This window comes from Gymnogyps californianus, chromosome 6, assembly GCF_018139145.2.
Source record: "Gymnogyps californianus isolate 813 chromosome 6, ASM1813914v2, whole genome shotgun sequence".
Taxonomy (NCBI): domain Eukaryota; kingdom Metazoa; phylum Chordata; class Aves; order Accipitriformes; family Cathartidae; genus Gymnogyps; species Gymnogyps californianus.
The window spans coordinates 1,393,681-1,414,582 of record NC_059476.1 but is presented as its reverse complement, the minus strand read 5'-3'; the positions used below and the strand labels follow the sequence as shown (position 1 = coordinate 1,414,582).

At 44.6% G+C, this 20,902-nt stretch overlaps 1 protein-coding gene across 1 annotated transcript in view; it reads right to left on the bottom strand.

The window, feature by feature from the left end:
* Positions 1 to 18,322: 18,322 nt before the first annotated feature.
* TCERG1L (transcription elongation regulator 1 like) overlaps positions 18,323 to 20,902 on the bottom strand; it is a 98,899-nt gene continuing 96,319 nt past the window's right edge. The window contains 1 exon segment of the mRNA XM_050899042.1: positions 18,323 to 19,294. Coding sequence (XP_050754999.1) covers positions 19,138 to 19,294 — 157 coding nt within the window. The 3' untranslated portion in view covers positions 18,323 to 19,137.

Below are 20,902 nucleotides of genomic sequence, written 5' to 3'. Positions count from 1 at the left end.
TTTTAGTATTGCTATTGTCATATTATTATTATCATTGTTTTTCATTCCTTTCTGTCCTATTAAACTGTCTTTATCTCAACTCATGAGTTTTTTTTCCTGATTCTCTCCCCCATCCCAGGGGTGGGGGGGCAGTGAGCGAGCGGCTGCGTGGTGCTTAGCTGCCGGCTGGGGTTAAACCACGACAAGAGCCCAGCTCCCGGCTCTCCCCGGCCAGCTCTGCGCCGTGAGGTGTAACCAGGTCCTCGCGCCCTGCACTGCCTTTCTTCTTCGAAGACGCTGAACTCTTTTCTCGCTAAAAAAAAAAATATTTCGATGGCAAATGCAATTCACTGCCTATGTTTTTGAAAATTATCAAGTAGGAAAACCAAAGCGGACATACTGCAATAAGGAGCGATGCCTGGGACGCGGGACTAACTTGGAGGGACAGGGCAGCGAGCAGGGAAAGCAGCTCCTTTGGATCAGCATCAATAATTTGCTGCTGTCAGGAGAGTGCAGCAATGGAGACAGACCTGCAGGCTTGGGCATCCCTTTGCACCACTGTCATCACGGTACGGCTTCTAAATCAAGCCCAGATATGATTAAAAAAATATTATTCCTTTTATAAGAAAGGATGCCCTTTTATAAGAAATTGATGCAGACATCAACCCAGCCAAGGGACGTCTGCAGGATTTGCAAGAGATTTACCAGTGGCGGAGAGCGCTTTGGAAGGAGCTGGCTTTGCTAAATAGCTAGGCAGTTTTAGAACAAAGTATCCCTTTTTTTATCCCCCAAGCATAAATTATCAGTTATAACACATAATTGCAGCGAGAGAGAGAGGGAAACAAAAGTTAAATGAGCTAAACGGTAAACACAGACACTTTTCGAAAAAGATAAGTGTGAAGTAAGTGAACCAAAACTGGCTTAAACACAGGGGAGAGCGGATAATCGAGTTCAGGAATTAAAGTGAAAAAACAGGAGATGCAGTTTAGAAGGACGTCTATCGAGCAGCATACCAAAAGATCAGGAAAGTCAAGTCAAGGATAATCCGATCCCAGCAGGATTTGTGCAAAGCGCTGTTCTCTGACTACAAACACTCTGCTTGGGCCTATTTACGACTCTTACTGTTATTTTGGCTTGTTGATAAATGCTGTCGCACTTTTCCTGCGTGGTGACGGGTTTCAGGCGAGCTGCGGAAGAATGGGAACTTGTGATGGATTATGACGGACCGACCAGATGCTTTTGCATAGCGAGATCCTGCCCTGAGCACACGCAGGTACCCACCAGCTTCCAGCCACCCGCCAACAGCTTGTCCAACACCAATAAAAATGTCAGCTCCAGTCTTTAAATTGAATTCTACATTTACTGGGGGTACTTTGGCTTTGCAGCGTTCAGTGCAGCGTGGGCAATGGGGAGTGAAAGACGTGACCAAAAAGATGTAGCCACACGCCCCATTCCTGCTGTGGGTTCAGAGCAGCAGGGCACACGCTCTTGCTTCCCCGAGTTGTTTCTGCTATTTTTAATGCACTGCTACCGCTAGCCTAGGAGCTTTTGGGGTGGAGAAGGAAGCAGAGGAGATGGTAGAGGTAATATCAATTTTTCTGCTAGTCTCTATAAAGCAGTATGATTTCCAATTTGTTAGCACCCATTTTCAAGTGTATTGCTTTGACAAGGCTGTACCCACAAGCTCATGCATTGCAGGTGGAGCTCGCGCTGGATTGCAAAATAGTTTTACACCAGCCTGAGCTCAGCAGGGCACTAGGCTACAAGCTAAGTGGTTTTTATATTTGCCATTTTGGAGGACGGGAGCTTCGGCGTTTGGCTGTACGTGTTTCATCACAGCAGCAGTGCCAGCAAGCACCCGGAGGAAGGCGCAGAGCCCCAGCACGGCCTTTCTCCAACAGCAAGGGCTTGCAGCTCTGCTACTACCTGTTATGGGGAGATGAACCGGCTTAGGGTCTGAGGACCCATGGCTGGAGCCCTGCCTGCTGCAGCCCTGCCTGCTGCAGCCCTGCCAGCACCCCAGGTTCATATGGGATACGCATGTCCATGGGTAGGGCTCGGCCAGCTCATCACCTGGGGCTGCACTCCGTGTTATGGGGTCCTCTGCTAATGCTGCTACCAAATGACACGTTGGTTTGTGAAATGATTTGCTTAAAGACGAAAAAAGTCAGCCCAGAGAAAAGCTTGGAAAATTCAGGCACACCTGGGCAAAATGCTGGCGTGCAGCCCAAGGGCCACATTGAAAAATGGGGGGGTCTCTGCTTCCACGGGCTCAACGGGCAGCGTGTCCAGCGACCCCAGCCCTCCTGCAAACTGAACCACAGCCTTGGCCTCCGGAGAGGGAAAAGCGGCGGTGTGGGGAAACGGGTTATTTCTTAAAGACTTTGGAAATGCATTACTGCCTCCAGCCACTTGCTTTGCAAAGAGGTGGCTCAGGCGGTGCACGCTCCCTGCTCCACAGTTGCATCTGCTGCCTGCTGCGGGCAGCAGCGAAGCCTGCACCAAGCCCGCTCGTTCTCGTTAAGCAGCGTAAGCCTTGAGTCGATGGCTGGGGGGACCCACAATCCCCCAACACAAACTAAGGAGAGCCATCCATTACCTAGAGTTTTCCTTGCCTTTCAGGCCCTCCTAATGCAGTGCTGTTGAGGCTACACCATCAGCAGTGCATCTGCCTGTCCTTCAGGCTTAACACGCATTCAGCCGCTTGCTCTCCCTCCCAATCCCTGATCAGCTGATTTTCTGTAGCTAGATGGAAGAGAAGGGCGTCCTGTTTAATTAAAACCCGGGAACATTCCCTGAATTGCTGGGAAGATGCAGGGATGCGGTGTGAAGGTATACTGTATATTTTCTTACTAAAAGCGTCATGTCAGAAGTACAAGGAAGAACTAGAGCTATTGCATATTTCATGTTAGACTACCCTTAGCAGCGTGCAAGACAGCCATGAAGATTGCTTTAGAAATTATTCTGGCTGTGGAGCATCAACTAAAGGTGGCTCAATTTATTATTTTGTTTTTTAAAGTTTGGAGTGATGTCACTATATTCATATATATATATATATATATGATATATATATATATCATATATTCATTTGCCGTAAAGTAAGTGTCAGACTCTAGCTATAAACCCAACACATGGGTTGGGTAATTACCGTTACTCACAGTAGCAGCTAAGGCCATTTAATAAAGTATATATATTTAGCATAGCAGTCAGAATAAATGTTTGTTTATAGAAACAGAAATAAAACCCATGTGCAAAACCATCTGCTTCTGTCATTACTGTCAGGAGGAACTGAGTTACTACCAGCCACGAAACCAAGAGCTTTACCATGGGTTTGCATCGATGTGATTGAAATTATCAAGGGCATCAGCCACAATAGGTTCTCCAATTTGTTTTGCTTTCCTTGGCTCTTTTTCATTCAATTGGGAATCAGACTGGAGCTGGCTGGACTCATAAACAATGTTTCTGATTCCCTCAGACCAAAACCAGCTTTCTGATGGGCTTCCTGCAGCGGGTTCCCCTGGCAGCCCTCAGGGATGCTCGTACGGGAGCGGGGCCCTCGGTGCCCCGCTGTCTGCCCGCCTGCTCCGGGGCCGATCCCACAACATGCCTCAGTAAAGGAATACATCGATTTTTGCCTCTTCCTTAAGGTACAGGTGCCATCGCTGGGAGACAGTCTGCTACATACACATCAAAGAGCCACTGCGAGAAAATAAGTGAGATTCAAAATACAATGCCTTGTCTTCCTGAGTATTATGGACAGACCGGTGGAGTAAAACTTATCATCTTGTCTGCTGTTTCAAAATAAATATATTAAAGAAAGTACCAAAACCCCCACCTCCTCCTTATTCTGTCCAACGCTACCGAATACCACTTGGAAAACAATGGTTTGATCACCATGAAGGTTTTACCACGGAAAGATAATCACAGGCTACTTATATCGCCCAAGAAACAGCTGACAACTCCACTGAGGGAAATAAAATTCTTTCTTCTCATAGTTAAAACCTAACAACCAAGATTAAAGACATGCAGAAACATGGCTAGAAATCTAGAAACAATTTTTTCATGCAATGAGAATTCCTGCCCAAAGCCCCGAGGAACAGATATGTGACCGGCTTCAGGAGGAGCGGTGGGATCCTGCCTCGGCAGAACAATCTGGATTTGTGATGACTGGCGGTGACGGCGCTGGGATGAATAAATCAGCGCTGGGATGTAAACCTGCGATTCCTTCTCCTGAACGCGTTTCAGCTTACTTTTGGCGTTCTGCATAATTTGTATTATAATTCCCAGCATATAAAGTAAACAATCTTACGGCTTTTTTGTTTTGTTTTTCCCTAGTATCTCTCCTGTGGCAAAACTTTTCTCCTAACAGACAACAAGTGCAGAATACTTAAAGAGACCAGCAAAGCGGAGAGGAAAAGGTTGCCTTTTCTCTTCCCAACCTTCACTTTGGAGAACAATAAACCCAAAACTCCACACTGGCGGCGCAGGCGACCCCCATGATGAGCACGGGAGGGCACAGCCAAGGCTGCAGACCCTTGCTGTAAAGAGCAACCCCTGCTTTTAATGGAAGTATTCTGTACTGGATAGCCTTAGGGGCAGGCTCCGAAAGCTGTCTGAGCAATAGGTATTTTGGGGAAGAGCCGAGGCCATGCTCCTGGATAACGCGAGTCCCCAGAAGAGCTGCTCTTTCACCACGTGGCTCTGGTGTCACGCTGTGAAACCCATGAAGTCTACGTGCTCAAGAGAGTGGCGCAGGCGCTCACTTTTCCTTTTCCTTTTAACATTTTCCTACCCACAGTGAAGTAAACGTGCTGCTGTAAATCAGACATATGAATGACACGCAATGCCAGCGCCATCTTCGAGATCCTCAGCAGTTAAAAACTTACTTCTGCATTGACGCCGTGACGTACGCCAGCTTCACCCCAACCCGACGCGTGCCCTCACCTGCATCGCGTACGTCGAGGCACAGGCACGTGCGTTACTCCTACATCACATCACAGGGGCAGTCCCACCACCTCCGCGCAGGGGGCTGGGGGTCGAGCAGCGCCTGTACCGTCACCTCCAGCATTGCTGAACTACTCCTTCTGCAGGATTGCTTCAAACCGATCCCATGCAAGAGCTGCTTGCCCAAGTTTTATTTATCTATGCAAGGCGCCCTTACCTATCGTCGACTGTCAGGAGGCGTTGAAACCGAGCTGAAGTGCCCTGGAGCAGATCCCGAGGAAAACACGACATCGCTGACCCTTTTAGCAGAGGCAAGTGTGCCAGCACCGAACCTCAGCGGGGTCGGGAAGAGGCAGGAGCAGCGCGGGGAGCTCGGCTGCTCCCAGGCACCCAGCGGCTCAGCACGAAGAGCAGATCACGCTCTGCCAGGGGAGGAAGATGCCAGTTATCCAGGCGACTTGACAGGCACAAAATAATAGGAACGGGGGATTCATGAAATTACCCGATGGCATTGCCAAAGTGAAATTTTAAAATCACGACGGAAAAGTGTAAGTTCTGATTTTTAATTTTTTTTTAGTGACACAGAAATCCCCCATGCAAGCCACCCTTGTTAGCCAGCTGGCTGGTATTGCGTGTCTCTCCTTCCTCCGTCATTTTACGCGAGGTCCACGTAGCCACTCCAGCATCAGCAACGACTCTCCAGAGCAAGGGATGAGGAGGACCCTTTGGCAAGTTACAATTCAGTCAGTTTGTGTTTTACGTACTGCATTGTATTTTGGGGGGTTTGCTTAAATTTTTTTTGGAAAAAAAAAAATTGACAGAAAAAAAATTACTCATGCAGTTCATGGAAACGGTGAGCAGAATATTCCTGCTCTGCATTTCAGTATTGAAATTTGTAGTTCACATTTTAAAAAAAAAAATTAAAAGTCAAAATAGATTTTTTTTTTTTTCAAATTGCCTAAAGCAAACACTTTAATTTCAAAGCAGTACACTGATCTGCTTTTTCCAAAGCAACCTAGGGCAATAGAGATTTTGTTGTAACAGTTTCAAAAGCTGACATGCTAGCAAACTCTCTTCGTTCATAGCAACTGCAGAGACTTTAGCAACATAAAGTGATGGCAGAGATTTGAAAGATTTAATAATTTTTAATTAGCCAATATTTGTGCAAATTGCCACTGACAAAAGTATTATCTGTCGAGTGCGTCTGCCACCCGTAATTCTCCCCTGTGAAAAGCCAAAGCCCCTGTCAGCGCTTCCTCTGTGCTTGTTTGCTCTGAACGTCAGAAGCACAGAGATGATCAGTTCTGCTTTACTGAGACCTTTCATCGCTCATCAACAACGGCAGTTTGTTACTCACTCAACCAATACCCACCTAAGGGATTGCAATACAAAGAAACTTACTTTTAGGTCACCAGCATTAAGGTGCTGCAGGGTGTAAGCGAGAGAAGCCCCGCAGCGGCCGCAGCAGCCCGACCTCGGCTCTCCCCGTGCCCGCGCGAGCGGCTCAAATCGTAAGCTCCCCTACACCCAGGCTGCTGGGCGTTTCGCACCTCAGACCGCGGAGACGTGCCGCACGTACACAGATCCCGCTCCGAAGCCACGAGAGAGTCAGCGGAAAGGCTCCGTGGTGAATTCAGCCGTGCTGAGCATCCGCGTTGCCTTGCAAAGGAAAATGCAAGGCAGCCCTCTCCCACATCGCCCGCAGCCCTGAACCACCACCGGCCCCGGAGGTCATCGGGACAAGCGCATGGATGGAAAGTTATCCTGGGGGAAAAAAGTCACAGCATCCCTTATAAGTGACTGCTTTGAGGCCAGAATAGCAACGGAGATTGCCAGGGCTGAGAACAATGTCTGCTTAGAATCACAGAATCATTTAGGTTGGAAAAGACCTTTAAGATCATCAAGTCCAACCGATAACCCAGCACTGCCAAGTCCACCACTAAATTACGTCCCTAAGCACCACATCTGCACTTCTTCTAAATACCCGCAGGGATGGTGACTCAACCCCTTCCCTGGGCAGCCTGTTCCAATGCTTGACAACCCTTTCGGTGAATAAATTTTTCCTAAAATCCAATCTGAACCTCCCCCTTGAAAAGCAGCAGAAGGTGAGGGTTTGCTTTGTGCCATTTTTGCAGACACCGTGCAGTTACTCGGTGACCCAAAGAAGCAAACGTGCCAGCCCCACCGTCGCCGCAGGCAGTTATGTTGCCCAGATGTCAGATAAAGGCTTGCGAGGCTCCTTTTGGGCCATTCCCCAACTCCGCATGAACCATGCAGACTGCCTGGGGGTTATGTTCTCCAAAAAAAGTCTCCAGGATAAATACGGACCGACTACAGCATCTGTCTTATCTGTGCTGTATTCAGCTGTGCAGGTTTGGAGTTACCACGTGCTGATATATTTGGTCTTGAAGAACGAGGATGTTTCAGGGCTGAAAATTATTTCATCTTTCCTGTAAGGAGGCCAAATAGTCATGAAACCTGTGGCTTTTCCGATAGAGAAAAGAGAAGAATTTATAACTTGCAAGAATTAAACGCCATAAGGATCTCTCATAAGACAGGATCCCACCCCAGGAGACTGGTGCTGCAGATGACAACAACTGCCCCCACTACTCACTTCAAGCTAATTAAACACAGAGCACCGACCGTCCCTGCCTTAATGCAGTAACGCTGTTTTGATGCTGCTCCCCTCCAGCAAACAGCCACACGCAATTCAAGAACAGAGATGCCTTCCTCCTGGTTATTGCCCGTCATCACTTCTTGCTGGTTTGAGCTGCAACGCGCACGTCGGCATCACATGCCGTGCCACTTCTTAGGGCTGAGCAGGACCGGGACTGAAATCAAACAGATACTCCCTGTAGAATGTGTTAAATGAGGAAAGGGAAGAGAAGAGAGACGTCTCCAGTGGTCTGTAAATAATACATCTTAATTAAGGCCTGAATTTCACCTTAGGCCACTTACGAAAACTTATGAATGAATTAAACGCCTTTAATCTCCTTTAGGATTATAAGTATTAAATAGCAACAGAGTGGAAAGAAGAAACATCGCACGTTGTGCCGCCAAAACCAGCTCATTAGCATTGCTCGAGTTCTTCTAAAGTTTCTATTTTTGCTATTTTATGACCTTCCTAGACAAAACATCCCAACATATTTCCTTGAACCATGGACAAGTTTTGGCGTAGTCCCCTGTGCCTCTCTGTGCCTGGCACCCTGCCCTGAGCACTCCTCACTCTGAAAAGCATGATTGGGTGCTGCAGACAAGAGGATTTCCCCCCCTTGGTAACATTACAGCCACTCTGAATATTCTTGAGAAAATATCAGCAGCTTTTGTTTAAAAATAAAAACATACTGTTGCAATTTGTAAGAACATCTATGCAGGTTAGGCATATCAACCTCCAGTTGACTGTGTTTGAATTATTAAATCAATATTTTATTCTTTTAGGAGGAAGCATATCACATCTTACAGAAAATTATTTTTAATACAAACAAAACACAGGCCTTGAAAGTCTCAGCCTACCGTGCTTACAACCACAGCCTTTTCAGATGTAGAAGGTCTTTATTAAAAATGCTCTTTAAAGTTAAATATATTCTTGTTTTTCATGCAGTGCTTGTTCCAAGCAGAAACACTGCTTTCCTGTGATGCCAGGGAAAAGCTTTTCTCTTCAAAGTAGGAAAAGGAGAAATATATAAAAAAGACATTTTCCTTCATCAGGTAAAGCCTGATCTAAGAACACGGGAACGTAATGCTGGCAGCTTGCCTTCCAGACCTCTGCGCCCCGGCACAGTGCTGGGCCGCCCGGGATTTCCTAACGCTCATCTCTCCTCCTTTCCTTGTCAAGTGGCTCAGCTGGTTTTTGGGCAGTTAAGGCTCGATTTAGTATCAGTAGCAGTTTATGCTGCTCACAAAGTTGGGGGAAAGTGGCAAAGAATGTAGCCCCCAACAAGTGCCCCTTGAAGTTGTTTTATTTTGTTTTATATATTTGTGCAGAAGAAGTTTGAGGAAGAGTCAGTGGAGGTTCTCGTATCGGGAAGGACAATATTGGAATTTAAATCTCACCACAACTGCGCTCTGCCATGAAAGCAACAAGGGAGAGGATTTAACAGGAGAGCTGCTCTAGCTGAACACATAATATAAAAATTACTAACAAAAGATGATGCTATGTTAAGAATAGGTTTGATAAATGCTGGGAATTCCATAAAAAAGCTAGGTTTTTTAGCTAGGAAAAAAACCCAAATCATTTTGATTTGTTAATCCCGAAGTGGTTTGGTTCAAAGTCAATGACAGCTAAAGAAAAATAGATTCCAACAGGCAAATGTGGAAAAATTAATTTAGAAAGATATAGACTAGTCCTTACAGCACAGCAACTCGTAGGTAGAGTAGAACTGGAGACTTCAATTCAATTGAAAGGCTGCTTGAAATTTGCATCTCAAGCAAGAGTGAGAACTTACAAGGACAGGCTTTTTTTCTCTCTAGATAAATAACAAGCTCACAAAGAAGGGGGAGTGTTCAGAGCCTGCAAATAAAAGAAAAGGCTGACTTGGCAAAGAAAGCTGTACCCTTTTTTTTTTTTATCAGAAGCTAACTCAACAAAAATCAGCTACAGAAGACATTGCGATATATATCTTGAAAATCATTTTCAGAGTTAAATACTGACAAATTATTCAGTTATATAAACAGAAAGAGAAGAAAAGTGGGATGTGTTGTGGTCTTCAGTGAGGATGAGAGGACAGGAACAGCTATCTAACTGTAGTTTAAAAAAGCAGCAAAAATTCCTTCATTTTCCTCCCCAAAGCTAAACCCTGCTGAACACCTGGGTACGGAAATACAATGGATCAGAAATGAGTTGTAAGCAAACACAAACGCCTTCGATAGGGTCACAGTCCAAACACCTTTAACGGGGAGAAACAGCAGGAAACACACCAGGCACAAGAAGGGTGGAGAACAAAGCGAGCGGAGCAGCTCGCAGCTCCACGACTGAGGTGGGGCAGAGCACCGATTTTATTTTTAATTTTTTTTTTTTTTTTAGGCAATTTGTAGGCAAACACAGCCCACGTGATGCATCTGGGCTCCAGAAGAGCTTTCAAGAAGCATGCCAGGCGAGGGGGAGGTGGTGGGGGCTAGTGCATGAGTGGTGGGAAGGAATAGGAAGCTGCATTACGGGACAGAAACACCGGGATGTGCCGCAGGAGAAACTCCGGGGCTACACGGCATCGGCTTCAAGGCTTCGCATGACCTCCACCACGCGCTCACCGCTGATGTGCTGATGAGCCCGACTCAAACTCAGGAGGCTGAAATGGCAGAAACTGATAACCTGGCAGGTAGGATGGACAGCAACGGGAAACGTTTAACACTAAGAAATGTGAGACGAGGCACCTCGGGATTAACTTACGCTAGAACGAAGGCGATCATCAAGCAGAAACATGAAAGACTCACATCTACCTTATATCCGTACGGTAACTGCATCTAATTATCATGGTTTGCTGTGATCACTGAAAAAACCTGCACAGACATGAACTGTGGTAGGTACAAAGAAAAGCTAAGAGACAATTACAAAAATGAGCGTCTAACCTGAGAGGCTGGAAGAAATCTGCCTTACTCTGGGTGAGTGATGGCAGGGCGGGGGCACTTTCTACCAACACACTAGGCAAATGACCACTAAAGGAGGGAAAGAACAATCGTTACGTGTTTTCTATGGTTGCATTTGGACTGGAAATTAGATAAAAAAATAATACTGTCAGCATGAAAGGACTAAAGTCTGGGAAGGCATCAGGCGTCTCTGCAGGGATGTGGGAGAACAGGAAAGAGCTGAGAAGCGAAGACCAAAGTCCCTGCTTGCTTTGCTGTTTTCCAAATTTAAGAATTTATGACCCAAGAGGTGAAGCCTGACTCTGCTGATGTCAGCAGGAACTTCAACAAACCCCTTCATCTATGTATTAATTTAAGGTTATCAGTTATTAGGAGATTTGGATGCTTAGAAAAATTTAAACCTACTGTGCTCAATGTCACATACATTCAGCCAAGCCAGCGACTGCAGTGGCCCCTGTGTTGACACTCAGAAGTTGGGTTCCCAACGTATTTTCGTACTTCCACCTATTTCATTTACACAGCTACATATTTTACCTTGTATCTTGAAAAACCAGGTTAATGCACACCAAAACTACAGATGGACATCTGCAGGGTTTTGCATTAATATCTCCCCCCGCCCCTCCCAGCATAGGATACTTGAGGAAAAAAGGTCCAATTTATAGCAATTTTGACAAACTACAAAGCATTCAGTCAAGGGTAGAATGAGTATCCAGTTTACTACCTCAAGGTAACTTCACAAACTCTTCAAAAGCTAAATACTCTAAACCAGCTTCAGATCTCTCTCTGCAGAAAGGTGCGAAACTCGGTCCCCCTTCTGAGAGGAAGCATTTTTTCTGCGTTTCTAGTTGCTGCCCTGTTTTCCTTCCCAATGTGAAGACATTATTAAATATAACAACCTCAAGACAAGTAAATAGAAGAAAACCATGAAAACCTGTCTGGATACAAAACCGCTCCGATACGAGCAAACTTGCCAGAAGTGTATTCATTATGAAAAGCATGTGGAGAGGCAACAATTCTGGATGTCACAGCCACTGCTGAAGAAATACAATATATAGATATTTCATTGACGGTTGGAAGGATAAATCAAGTTAAATTGCTCACAGAAGCAAACCCAAAGCATCTTGCTGTGAATCTAGAAAAGTAAATTCATAGTCTCTTGGGAACATTGCCATCATTTGTTTTCATTTCTTTGACTTCTCTTCATTTATGCTAGAGATTAGCTCTCCTAACAATGATCACAGCAATATAAAAACGTGTTCCCAGAGGAATGGGATGAAAGTAATATTTACCAAAGTAAACCCAAGTGAGGAAATCAAAATAGGAAGAAATAAGTTTAAAAAAAAAGACCCACAAACTACTTAGGAAAGGGAAACAAAATGACTTTAACTGTTGCTGAATCACTAAACGTCTACCCAAAGATCTGTAGCCTTCTTAGGAGGCCAAAAAGCAGAGAAAAACCCCAAGCCAAAACCCATTAAAAGCTGTCATCAAGAGTCTTTTTTATATTTTCACATTGCCTATGTTGTTCAGAATTTATTCATTTTTTATTTCATTTATATTTCATTTTTATTTCATTTTCAGAAAGTATTTTTCATTTTTCCTAAAGAAAAAACCCATAAGATTATCACCTTTGCTTTTTCTCCTATTTATCTCATTTTTATCCAAATATAATCCGGCTAAGGATGTAAACAAACAAATTACTCTTGAAACAGCACTATTCAAGCTAAGTGATTATTAGTATTTTATCGGCACGTGAAGCTAATACGCAACAAGTTCGAGCCTTTGGCAGTCCGTTTCACCTCAACTCAGTTTTAAATTACAACTCCCTTAATTTTTAGTGTTTTGTTTGTAGGGGAGGCAAAACCAGAGCTCCGTCTGGATACGTACCCTGTCATCAGCTCAGATTCATTCTTCTTCCTCCAGCAGTTTCCCATCGACCCAACCAACTTATAAATAATTCTGCTACACATGTCCTGCTCTGGGTATTTTTTTTGAGGTTTCAGGGCTGATCTCTCTATGCTGTTGGTTGAACTGAAAACCATTACACCCTTTGTAATGGTTTTTTTCCAACTTGCAAACTGAGAAAGAGCAGATATCCAAAAACCCCAAGGCACTTACCTGAGCAAAAGAACACCAAGTCCATCACAGATATGAAATCACGGAGCAACCAAAGGAAGACACAGAGCAACTGGAGACTCCGACGAGAAGCAAGGAAACCAGTACCTAGGTAAACATCACCGTCTGAGCAGAGGGCAGGTACCGTGCGTGTCCAGTGGACGCGGCTGGGCAGGAGCAAGAGCAGCTCCAAGGCGTGATCGAGCCCCTTTCCTTCTCCCACGCCAAGACTGGATATTGCTCAGACAAGACTCAAGTGTTTCAAATATACAAAGTTTCCAGGCAAAACAAAAAGTATTTACATTGCTTTCCACGCCCATGTGGGTCAAGCCGTAATGGACTTAAATTGCAGCAAGAGAAGTCCATGTTGGAAGGGGAAAAACCTCTCCTGCTAAGAGCAGTCAGACCAAGGAATGAATTGCCTGGGGATCTCTGAAACGCCTGTTTCTGCAGGCTTAGAGAACCAAAATAGCCAAATGCCTGTCAGGAGGGATTATATACAGCTGAGGCTCCTGGACATAGGGAATGGCTTAAAGGAACAGGGTGTTGTTGGGGGTTTTTTCCTCCCCCAAATATTCCAAGTTTAATTTCCATAACTCTTTCAACAAAGCGGACCAGGATCTGGTTTACTGAAATACAGCGGTGTTGAACAAATTCTATAGGATCAAAATCTTTTCATTTTGATAAAAGATTTTCCGGTCCTAAGAAATCCAATATGCTGAAAGTTTCACCAACACTAGCAGCTTCTTTCTGAAGGTGTGTTAGCTCTTTCTTGCTGCCTGCATTCCCAAACTCATTTTTAGTTCTGTCCCTTGCTGCTATGGCAGGCTTGGACTCCGCTGCTGATTGCATTTCATTTTCTTGGTACTTTAAACCATAGCAAAGGTTTTCTTCCTCTTATGACAAAGAAAGACTATACTTATTAAAAATCTTGTTGAAGATTCAGTTTTAGTCATTTTTGCCTTTTTTTCTCCTGTAGAAAGAGCAAATTCAAGGCTGTTACGCAGTTTTATTGGCTCCTTTAGGACCAGTTAGGCTCTTTCTAGAATTTTTTTTCTAACTTTACCAACAACAAAAAAGGAAAGCCTCCCTCACACAACCCCTTTTCTCTTTCTCATTTTCAGATATCCAGTGTCATTTGACCTCTTTCTGCTTTCAACAGCCAGACCATCACTGCCCATCACAGGCTTCAGGAGAAACGGGCCCAGCACACCCACACCAGGAACCCCCAGTCATCTCCTCTTGCCCAGCCCTGGCCCCGGTGGTTCCCAGCTGGGGCCGTGACCGGGGCAGGGCTCACCTGAGCCCACAACCTGAGAAATGGTTGCCGGTAAGTGCAAGCCTTCACGGGATCAGGCTCGCTATTTACCTCCAGTTTAACAGACGCACGTGGCTGTGAAAGGCTGGGTGATTAGTTTGAGTGTTTCTTGCTACTGGGATCAAAACTTCTCCACGTGTGAGCTGGAGAACCCTTGGCAGAGGGGCTGGGAGGTGAGCAGGCTGTTGTAAATAACCCAAAAAAGGGTTAGAAAAATTGCATTGGGCTGGAGGAAGATGGGAGGGAGCGTGACCCCGGCAGTCTCCCACCCCTGCATCGGGGCAGGGACCCGGGATAAATGAACCCCCTCATCAATCCACCCATGTCAGGCGACCCTGGTGAGCCCTGGACTTAAAAGACGGATTGCGCTTGTTTTAATGTGATGGGTATTAGGAAACATGGGACTCCTGGAGAGCTGAAGATGAACAAAATTTGTAACAAAATAATTTGAACAATCCAGTCACAATCCACCGAGTGCTACGCTCTTGAAACCATTCTAGAAAAAAATTCAATGGGTTACTCAAGTCAGAAATAATTAGATTTTCTTCTTGGTTACCCAGTTAAAAGGAAGAGTGCCCTCATTTTAGCAGGTAAAAAGAGAGTCCTGAAAATTAACTCCTAACTCATGAAAATCAGTTTATTCTGATTTGTTCTTGTGGAGTTGTTCAGGTTTAGTAAACATCATCTCCCGCTATGCTACCCCCTCCTAGCATGACCGTGCAGAATAATGATAACTTCTAGAATTAACTGCGCTGGCCAAACAAAGTCTGAGGCTTTTAGGGTTTGGTTTTTTTTTAGTCTTCTCTTACACGAGCACGTCCTCTTCTCCTTGGTGTTCTCTAGTGATGGGGCTGCACTCCCCTGGTCCGGCTGCCGCTGCATCGCCTCGCACAGGTGGGCTCCATTCAAAACTGTTTTCATCACAGAATCACAGAATGGTTTGGGTTGGAAGGGACCTAAAAGATCACCCAGTTCCAACCCCCCTGCCATGGGCAGGGACACCTTCCACTGGAACAGGCTGCCCAAAGCCCCGTCCAGCCTGGCCTTGAACACTGCCAGGGATGGGGCATCCACAGCCTCTCTGGGCAACCTGTGCCAGTGCCTCACCACCCTCACAGTGAAGAACTTCGTCCTGACATCTCATCTAAATCTACCCTCTTGCAGTTTTAAAGCCACCAAAATGTGGTCTTGCCAATGATGCAACGGTAGGCAGGTTGGTTTGTCTGTCCTTACTATATCTTGGCTAAGACACTTTGAAGGTGTATCCCAGCATATGAAAATTTAGGTATATTGCAGAAAAGAACTAACTAATTCTGGAAAAATTGTATTTCCTGAGAAGAATAACCAACTCTGACCATTTAATGGAGCCCAGCGCTTTTCAAAGTTTCCTGAAGAAGCTCAAAGCTGTGTGTGTGCTTTGTAAGTGAGCTGTGCGGATCGATGCTGCCTCCAAAGCTGCACCCAACGTACAGGCAGTGCTTTGCAGTGGCGCTGGGGCATTATGTATGACTCCATAGCTGATCTCCCCTGGACTTATATAGCTATAATTTCCTGGTACCCACTCTATGCCATTAATGTACGATGGTCACACATTTGTGGCCATCATTCTTGTGTGATTTCCACATCAGCCATGAAGTTATCCCCAGTGACAGACCGGAATGGTGCAGAGCGGCTCCTCCACCTCCCTGGTCACACCACGCAGGTGTTCCCTGGGGAAACACAACCAAACCAAGCATCAGGCCTCCTTTTTCTCTAAGAGCTGCTGGATTTGGCACCAGGGATAGCCTCATTTTCCAATGCCTGGAGGCCAGACCAACCTCACCTCTAACCTCGACAAAAACAGCCTCGCCTGACCGTCTGCAGGACAAATGGACAGACCTGGAGCTGAGCTTTTGGACCCATCAAAGGCACTTGCAACCTTCAAAGCCTTCCTGACTGTAGAGTAGTTATATTTTATTGAAGTAATATGATTAAAAACAATAATAATTAGAATTAGAATATTAAGGGCTATTATGTGCTATATACTATACCAATCCAAAGGATAATGTGGCAAAGCAAAAAGCACCTATATTCTTCTCGGACTGCACTAAAAAGTTGTGACAGAAGGTTTTTCTTTGACATACTAGACATGAATGCTAATTCATTTATATTCACAATGCTAATGCATGTATTGTGATAATTTTTACACATGGTAAAAGTGGTATATAAATAAAGGGGATGTAATGGTTCCCCTCAGCTCCTTGGAGTTTTTTGCAGAGGTTGTGGATGCCCCCTCCCTGGCAGTGTTCAAGGCCAGGCTGGATGGGGCTGTGAGCAGCCTGGTCCAGTAGAAGGTGTCCCTGCCCGTGGCAGGGGGGTTGGAACTGGGTGATCTTTAAGGTCCCTTCCAACCCAAACCATTCTATGATTCTATGATTCTATATACAGGATACACAAAAGCTGTTTAATTTTCTAAGCCCTGGCTCCGAGAACAGGCTCTCCGTGCTCATGAGGTGGGTGAGGAATCAAATCCGGATGAGGAGCAGCGTCTCCACTACCACCTATGGCCAAAAGGAATAAATACGCATCCCTAGCAAGGTGCTCTGTTATTTAAGTTAAAATCTAACATTGTTCTGTTGTTTCTTATTGTTATCCAGGTTTCTCTTTCAGCTCAGCAAAACTATTTCTATATAAGAATAGGAGAAGGTAACGTGGAGGATGGGCTCTGCCATCGTCTGAGACTCCTGATGAACAATGAAAAGCAGTCACGCCCGGCAAAGTCATTTTTCTTACATGTTAATAACAAGAGAGGAGAATGTTTTCATTTGAGGCACCTGAAGTGAGATTAGGATTTGTTAAGGGCATTGTGAAATGAAGAGGCCAGAAAAATATTATTTTGGGATGAGATCATACGTGTCCACAAACTTGAAGCACTTCTCTGAAGGTATTTTACCTCTGTGACTATCAGTATTTTGCATTATAATGTGCCTTAATATACACATTTCCTTCTGTTGTACCATGGGGCTAGTTGCGTTTATTTTAATATTCCTCCATTTTCAACATAAGAAAACAGAGCTGAACTTGGAGGCTTTCTAACAGATACGGATCACCACCAGCACTGATCACTTCTTGTGTTTCATAGAATTTCACAAGAAAATCAAACACATTATTCATTCACTATCATACCTACATCGTGACAAAGATTTCTGACATTGTCAGTAAATGCTAAAATCAAGGAGAATCCCCAATATAATAATACCCCATTTTATTCATATTTGAAATAGGAGATGGCAATATAGGGTCTAGATACGCACATACATTTAAACCAGCAAACAACACAAGGGGTACAAGCCACTGAAACAGAAGAGCTTTCAGTCATAAAAGCAAGATCTCACTGGTTTTCTGCATCTTACTTTTTCTTCTTTTATTTTTTTTAAACAGGAAAATTTGCAAAACCTGATGAAAACCCCTGTGAAGTCTGTCTTCAGGTCTACTGAAAGACCTCCATCTTTTTTCTGGGTCACTGCTGCCTAGTCCTACCACACGTACAAGCGAACAGCACGTCTCTCTACGTAATTCATGCAGGACTCCCGAGTCACACAGGGGTGGGAACAAACCAGGCTCTCCCAGTGATGTAAAAATAATTGTTAAATAAAGTTGCGAGTGAGCGGCTCTCACAAGTCTTGAAGCACAGCCCTCACTTGCAGAGGTGAGAAAAACTGGCAGCATCTCTTTAACCTGGTCATGCCGACACAGCAACACGTTCCCTCACTCACACCACCAGCAACTTGGGGTCAGGTCTTGCTCTCACAGAAATAAATGACAATTTTTTTCGTGTAGAAGTTTGAAACTCTACCTACTTTCTAAAACACATCTTACGCTAAGTACTCTTCTTCGAATTAGTCTGAGTTCATTTTTCCGAAGCATTAAAAAATACCCTTTATCTCCTTGATTGTAAAAAATACCCAGCACACATCTAAAGAAAAATTACCCTTAGTTGGAGAAAATATCAACATCACTCCTAGCAAATAGAAATCTATAAATCTAATGAGTAATAACTTAAAAATCAGGTCAACTGAGAAAACGATTATGATCACAGGCAGAGGAGAGTGTGTCTTTCCTGCAGCATAAAGGACGGGATATCCCGACGTTCAGCGGAGCTGTGCTGATTTACTCTAGCCATGAGACGCTACCTTCATAGTCAGAGCGACTATTTTGCTCTCAATATGCTCAGAACTCCAACTGATGTTAGTGGAATTTGCATACAAATCATGAGCGGTAGGACCTCTCTCTGGTTTTCTCTCTCTCAAGTAAAAACCATGAGACCTGCATTATTCTACCCAATATTTCAAAAAGTTTAGAAACTTAAAACTCCCTGAACATTGGCTTAAAATATTTATTAATTAAAAAAGTTAAATATTTATTTATACAAATATGATGAGAAAAATCTCATGCAGACTTTTCACATACAGCAACATAATTCAAATCATACTGTGATGGTTTTACAAAATAACTTCTTTTAGGAACTTCGACGGAGAAGTGTTGCTATCACCTGTGTGCCTGAAAGCACCACTCACGGTAATTGGAAAGCTATTTCTGAAACTTAGAGTTTTCCTATGGAACATATGCCAAGATTTTCACACTCTTCACTAAGATTAACAATTAATACCTTATTACTACTACTCAGAGAACTGGACAGAGACGTATGAACACCGGGTAATGAATTCCTGCATATCACCGTACCTCCAAACACTTTATGTTAATGCATAAAGTTGCCAAAAGATTGCTTTAGATAATTCCCCTAAATGATGAAAATATCTTGAGATTGTTACGGATGGCATCTGCTTCTGCTTAATTACAAATCTGCATTGGCTTCATAATTTGTGTATATTACAAGTAATTTGCATAATTAAAACAATTAAGGGATTGACATATCATGGCAATTAGAAATGCATCAAACTCTGGATGTTGTACAAAAGAGAGCTTCAATATGAAACATTAATTCTTTGAGAACAAAATATCCTTCAGACTCCTGCAGAACAACCTTCACAAATTCAATATATGTTCAATAAACTCCGCTTAGAGAAAGTTTCTCTCAGGGATATCCGCTTCCTCGTCAAGCTGTTGCAAGTTCAACCCCGAACGCTTTAGCCTTCATTTGAATTTCTTACGGCAGTCACAGCATGGACTTGTGTATTTATTGCCAGTTCCAGGAGTTCTTATCTCATTTTCCGTAGCCTTATCCTGTTTTCTTTGTCCCTCTTTTTAAGAATAAGTATGAACTGATTGAAAAAATGCTCTTGGTCCTTCTTCTTCTGAACAAGGCGAAACCGCTGATCTCTCCCATATTTCTCCGCAAATTCTTTAAACGTTGTTCTGCAGAAAAGAGAGACATTTTAAAGCTGCGACTTTGTCAATCCACTCTCAGACTCTTTGACCTGGATCTCACTTAACTTTTCATACAGACACTAAAAACGGGGGCGATTCTGGGGTATTTGACAGGAACATGACGGTAAACCCGGGACGAGGGAGGTGAGACGATGCCAGAACTGCCTGGGCTTTGGACTTACGGATCAGCCTGCAATAGTTAAGTTCCATTTTTTGATTTAGAAAAATGCGGGTGATAGTTGACCGGACAATTCCGAATCATTAACACAGTATTTGCTACAGCACAGGTTACTGCAGCTTTAATCTATGCCTGCCGGTACTTAGGGCCAGTATTTCAAGAATTAGCCTATAATAGAGCAGAGAAACTCATCTGTGTCTAACTGCAAACAAATGCACTGTGACTGTCAGTAGTACATGACACCCGATGAAATACCACGCTAGTCTGACCTTTTCTAAAAATAGCAAAAAATTAATTGTAACTTTGAGTGGGGGGCACGGTACAACTGAAATCCACAGGCAGCTTTGCCTGAGGATTTCATCGTCAGGTCCAGCATTTTCCAATGCAAACACGGTATCTGAGAACAGAAACATTCACTGGTATTTTTGCCCGGATGCCTTTGCTGATCCCAGTACAGGTCCGTAAGTCCAGGTCTGAGAGCAGCATGGCGGGCACTATAAAGAACTGGCACCATAATTCACAGACCAACGACAAGGGGTTTTTTATTTAAACTCCTGGAATTTTTATATTTCCAAGGTGTACGTTCTTCTAGCGGCGTTTTCTAGCTTAATTCTCTTTTAGGTTGCATTCACAGCGCCATGAGAAACGATGGAAAACCGGAGTTAATGAAGGAGAGGAGAAGAGCGATGACGATAGGAAGGGCAGCAACTCCCACGCTGCGCCCGGCCAGCCCCGGCAGCAAAGCCTGGCAGCGCAGGCAGAGCGGTGCCGGGCTCCCCGCAGCCCACCCGCCCCGCGGGACTCCAGTGACGGCAGCAGGAGTCACGGACCTGGAGAAGATGGGCAGGCAGTGGAGTAAAGTCCTCAGCAACCTGGTCTGACCTGCCTGTATTTAAAATACAAGAAAATTATCCCTGTCAATCCAGAGAAGCACACGGGGACGCTGGAGATGCTCCAGGTCCGTCGGTTTTCCTTTGGCAATGCCAAGCCTGGCTGCTTGCCGCTCCGGCTGTTCCCGGAGCCGGTGCTGGGGATGCCGTGCATCGCACGCCTCTGCCTGCGCTGCCCTCTGCACCGCGCCACTGCCGTGCTCATCCTGGCAAGGACTTTGTTCGGTTACTGTGCTCTGCCACCTGGATTTTGCAATACTTATTGCTGGCTAAATCAGGGCTCTACATAATGCATAGATTTGTAACAGTCGCTTGGGGAAAGGCCTGCTTTCTTCTTATTGGAAATATTTTTGATTTATTTATCTCACTGCATATCAAAATCAAGCCAGAGACTACTGCAGGTAGATGAGTTTCTTTGATGCTGTGGTCTCGCAGTCAGCTCAACAAAAACATTCACGGGTAAAATGTTCTCTGTCCTGAAGGCAGCACTATTTTGCCCTTGCAGACTGAAAACATCATCGCTGGAAC